The 5,000-nt window shown below is 36.2% G+C and overlaps 1 protein-coding gene across 1 annotated transcript in view; it reads right to left on the bottom strand.

Moving 5' to 3' along the window:
• Positions 1–5,000, bottom strand: part of LOC125035045 (transcription factor 25-like) — a 16,836-nt gene that overhangs the window by 9,794 nt on the left and 2,042 nt on the right. Inside the window, 4 exon segments of the mRNA XM_047627133.1 lie at positions 210–321; positions 1,105–1,228; positions 1,734–1,931; positions 2,398–2,581. Coding sequence (XP_047483089.1) covers positions 210–321; positions 1,105–1,228; positions 1,734–1,931; positions 2,398–2,400 — 437 coding nt within the window. The 5' untranslated portion in view covers positions 2,401–2,581.

Raw genomic sequence — 5,000 nt, 5'->3', positions numbered from 1 at the left:
CATCAGTAAGGTGGTGAGGGAACACCTATATAATTTTTTTTAACATTGAAGAACTCCTGGTATATACATGCAAATTATTTCCTTTTATAGAACAATATAATATAATTCTCCACCCCACACAACAAAACTTCATATCCTAATTGAAGGGTCAAAATAATAATTAGCCATTAATCTGGACGTAAAATATAATCATATCTTTGTGCACTCACTTGTTTTCGTTTGCCTGAACAACGCGGGAGCCAAATATCCTCTTCATCTCATTCTGAGGATTGAGATGCTTGTGCTCCACCATCAAGAGATTGCGAGAATTCTTGTCAACTGCTTTGGAGAAAACAAAAAAAAAAGAAAAATACAATAATTAATCTATATTCCATATGCCTAATTCTCTGAAACCAAAGCCAACGCCAAGCTCCAGAGGCACAAGATATACAGGTAACAATTGGTAATGCAATAAGCTGTATGGAACAAAATATTCAGTTTCAGTTTCAAATATTATTAGCATTGCAGGAATACAATACAATCAATATAAGGGAAAATTGTGGATAACCTGAAAACGACTTACTGATGACATGAAAAGAAATACTGGCTACATTTATAACTGTAGACTGACAAAGATCTGAATATTGCTGCATATATTACTCTTGAACCAAACAAAGCCAATCCAAGACACTTATCACTTTTGAATCTACAATCCCATGCGCAGAGGCAAAGTCTTTAATTCATATGTATCACTACCTATGGAGATTTACCTTCTGGTGCCTAATTTGTGAAGATTGTTTTCTGATATTAGATGAGAATCAATAAAATATTCATGTAGCCTTTATTTTCCTTACCAATATTCATTTTAGTCAATTTATATTGACTGTGATTGCAGAGTTGCAAGACCTTTTTTCAAGTTTACATTATTTTTACTTCTTGCCTTTTATCAATTTGTTTGTACATGATTTCTTTCTTTTTCTTTCTTCCTCTATTTTTCTTCTTTAAAATCAGGGTTGCATCTTCTATACCACAACTTAAACATAATTCAAATGGAGATCTACTTTTTTTCTCCTTCATTATTTTAGAAGTATTTTAGAACTGGACCCGGTGGGAGGCTGAACTTACCTGTGGTCTTCTCAACCCGTACTTGAACTCCAGTTTCACCTGTGATGGCATTCACTTCCTGAATGATCGAGTCTATGTCATCTACATCATCATTCTGTGGATTAGGGAAATTCACATCATCATCCTAGATGATGACAGAACTTTAGAAAATTGCTAACTGTGCGGAATTTACTTGTCTGTATCACTTCATGTATAGAATGTAATAAAAATATCATGTTTTCTGACCTTAAATCTTACAAGCATGTTACCTCAAAAAATAGTTGCCATATCCTGTATCATAAACAATTAAATTTCAATTCTTCATATTAAACCCTCTCTTCCTCATACTATTCTCTTCTCTACAGTTTATAAAGGAATCCTCTACACTTCATTATTACCCAAGGTTGCCCCATATCACCTCTTTAATTCTCTTAGAAGCCCTATACCCTCCTAGGAAGCCTTTAATCCCTCTCCACCCTCCTAGGAAGCCTTTTATCCCTCTTCACCCACCTAGAAGACCCATTATCCCTTCCTTTCCACCTAGTAAACCCCAAACCCCCTCTTCACCCTCCTAGGAAGCTCTCAATCCCATTTAATCCTCCTCGGAAGTTCTAAACCCCTCTTTATCCCAAGGCTACAGATCCACGTACATCCATCTGATCTTCACTACTGGCTGGGAACTTTGGCCTCCCTTTCTTCTTCTTCTTCTTGCGTTTCCGCCGAGCCCCCGAGGAAACCGGTGGCTGGGGGGATGTTCCGTTCTGCCTCCCGTCTTCCCTGCCATCTCCTGTCTCTGTCAGGTCGTCGTCTTCCTTCACCTCAGACTCCGAGGGAGAGCCTTGCAGCAGCTGGGAAAGAAGGCCGGCATGATAGGACATGACTCAGGCACACAAAAATTCTCTTAACCTATTCGCCCCGGATTTATGTTCTGCCCCCTGTAGGTTTTGGGTGAATTTTGTTAGATACAGATGGCTCCACATGTGCTCAGCCGGCAAGGAGACTATCAATAGACCCTAGTTACCGATCCTGATTTCCCCTTTCCTTGAATTAGTGGGAAAATTAATACCATTGCTATCGATACTGTTATTATTGTTACTGATGTTACGATTATCAATTTGTCATCAAAATATTTTAGACAATGAAATGATACAAAAGACCCTTTCTTAAAGTGAAAGAAAAGGGTAAACATGTGAGATACCTAGTTTCTAATAACTGGCTATTTGGTGATTAAGAACAGGTAGAAGAGCCATCTACGTGGGGCGAATGGGCTAACTAAACAGTCCCACGGCAAAGGTCTCACCGCCCGCCACTCACCATTTCGAACCTATTTTGCCCTTTGGAGGCCACGATGGGGACGTCTTGGGGCCCTCATTCCTGGTCTCCTCTTCCTCATCATCTTCTTCCTCTGAGACGTTGTTTGGGAAATCGAGTTCCCCGCGTCCGCCCTGGAGTTTCCTCAAGGCCCGCAAAGACATGGTGGTGTTCTAAAGTCTAAATTCTGAAATTGGAAAGCCATAATTAAAATACAAGTGTTTTATAAGCTCATAATCAACATCCTCACAACAATGATGGTGATGATAATGATGATTCCAATAATAATAATAAATTATTATTATCATCATCAAAAAAATTATAACAATAATAATAATGATAATGAATTTGAGATTGAGAATGAGAATGAGAATGAGAATGAGTGAGCAAGAATGAGAAGGAAAATGATTTAAATGAGAATAAAAAAAAATATTCTAATTTTTCTTTTAAATAATAAACAAATTTACAATGATAACAATCACAATGACAATAACAATAACAATAACAACAACAACAACAACAATAACAATAACAAAACCACCAACAACAACAACAATAATAATAATAATAATAATAATAATAATAATAATAATAATAATAATAATAATAATAATAATAATAATATAATAATATCAATAATAATAATAGTATCAATAATAATAATATCAATTATGAAAATAAAAATAATAATAATAATAATAATAATAATAATAATAATAATAATAATAATAATAATAATAATATTATAATAATATTATTATCATTAGTTTATCATCACTGTTATCATTATTTCTATTATTTTTTGTTATTATCACCATTGTAATTATCAGTATCATCATCATTATCATTATCATTATCATTATCATTATCATTATCATCATTATCATTATCATTATCATTATCATTATCATTATCATTATCATTATCATCATTATCATTATCATTATCATTATCATTATCATTATCATCATCATCATCATTATCATTATTATCATTATTATAATTAGTGGTGGTGTAATAGAAGAAGCAGTAGCAATAGCAGTGGTAGCAGTAGAAATAGAAGAAGCAGCAACAGTAGTAGTAGTAGTATAAGTAGTAGCAGTAGCAGTAGCAGTAGTAGTAACAGTAGTAGGAGTAGTAGCATCAGCAGCAATTGTAGTCATAGTAGGATCATTAGCAGTAGTAGCAGTAGCAGTAGCAGTAGCAATAGCAATAGCAGTAGTAGTCATAGTAGTAGCAGTAGCAGTAGCAGTAGCAGTAGCAGTAGCAGTAGCAGTAGTAGTAGCAGTAGCAGTAGCAGTAGCAGTAGCAGTAGTAGTAGCAGTAGCAGTAGTAGTCATAGTAGCAGTAGCAGTAGCAGTAGTAGTAGCAGTAGCAGTAGTAGTCATAGTAGCAGTAGCAGTAGTAGTAGCAGTAGCAGTAGCAGTAGCAGTAGCAGTAGCAGTAGTAGTAGCAGTAGCAGTAGTAGTCATAGTAGCAGTAGCAGTAGTAGTAGTCATAGTAGCAGTAGCAGTAGCAGTAGTAGTAGTTATAGTAGCAGTAGTACTAGTCATAGTAGCAGCAGCAGTAGCAGTAGTAGTAGCAGTGGTAGTAGTAGTAGTCATAGTAGCATTAGCATTCGCATTAGCATTCGCATTAGCAGTAGCAGTAGCAGTAGTAGTCATAGTAGTAGTAGCAGTAGTAGTAGTAGTAATAGTAGCAGTAGCAGGAGTAGTAGCAGTAGCAGTAACAGTAGCAGTAGCAGTAGCAGTAGCAGTAGCAGTAGTGGTAGTAGTAATCATAGTAGTAGTAGTAGTAGTAGTAGTAGTAGTAGTAGTAGTAGTAGTAGTAGTAGTAGTAGTAGCAGTAGCAGTAGCAGTAGCAGTAGCAGTAGTAGTAATCATAGTAGTAGTAGTAGTCATAGCAGTAGCAGTAGTACTAGTCATAGTAGTAGCAGTAGCAGTAATAGTTATCATAGTAGCAGTATCAGCAGCAGTAGTAATAGTAGTAATAGTAGTAATAGTAGTAGTAGTAGTAGTAGTAGTCATAGTAGTCATAGTAGCAGTAGTACTACTAGTAGTAGCAGTAGTAGTAGTAGTAGTAGTAGTAGTAGTAGTAGTAGTAGTAGTCATAGTAGTAGCAGTAGCAGTAGTAGTAGTAGTAGTAGTAGTAGTAGTAGTAGCAGCAGTAGTAGTAATCATAGTAGCAGTAGCAGTAGTAGCAGTAGTAGTAGAAGTAGTAGCTGTAGTAGTCATAGTACTAGTCATAGTAGTAGCAGTAGCAGTAGCAGTAGTAGTAGTAGTAGTAGTAGTAGCAGCAGTAGTAGTCATAGTAGTAGCAGTAGTAGTCACAGTAGTAGCAGTAGCAGTAGTAGTAGTAGTCATAGTAGTAGCAGTAGCAGTAGTAGTAGTAGTAGTCCTGGCAGTAGCAGTAGCAGTAGCAGTAGCAGTAGCAGTAGTAGTAGTCCTAGCAATAGCAGTAGCAGTAATAGCAGTAGTAGCAGTAGCAGTAGTAGTAGTAGTCCTAGTAGTCCTAGTAGTAGTCCTAGTAGTAGTCCTAGTAGTAGTCCTAGCAATAGCAGTAGCAGTAATAGCAGTAGTAGCAGTAGCAGTAGTAGTAGTAGTCCT

Source organism: Penaeus chinensis, chromosome 19 (assembly GCF_019202785.1).
Source record: "Penaeus chinensis breed Huanghai No. 1 chromosome 19, ASM1920278v2, whole genome shotgun sequence".
Lineage (NCBI taxonomy): Eukaryota > Metazoa > Arthropoda > Malacostraca > Decapoda > Penaeidae > Penaeus > Penaeus chinensis.
This window is presented reverse-complemented; position numbering and strand designations above follow the sequence as displayed.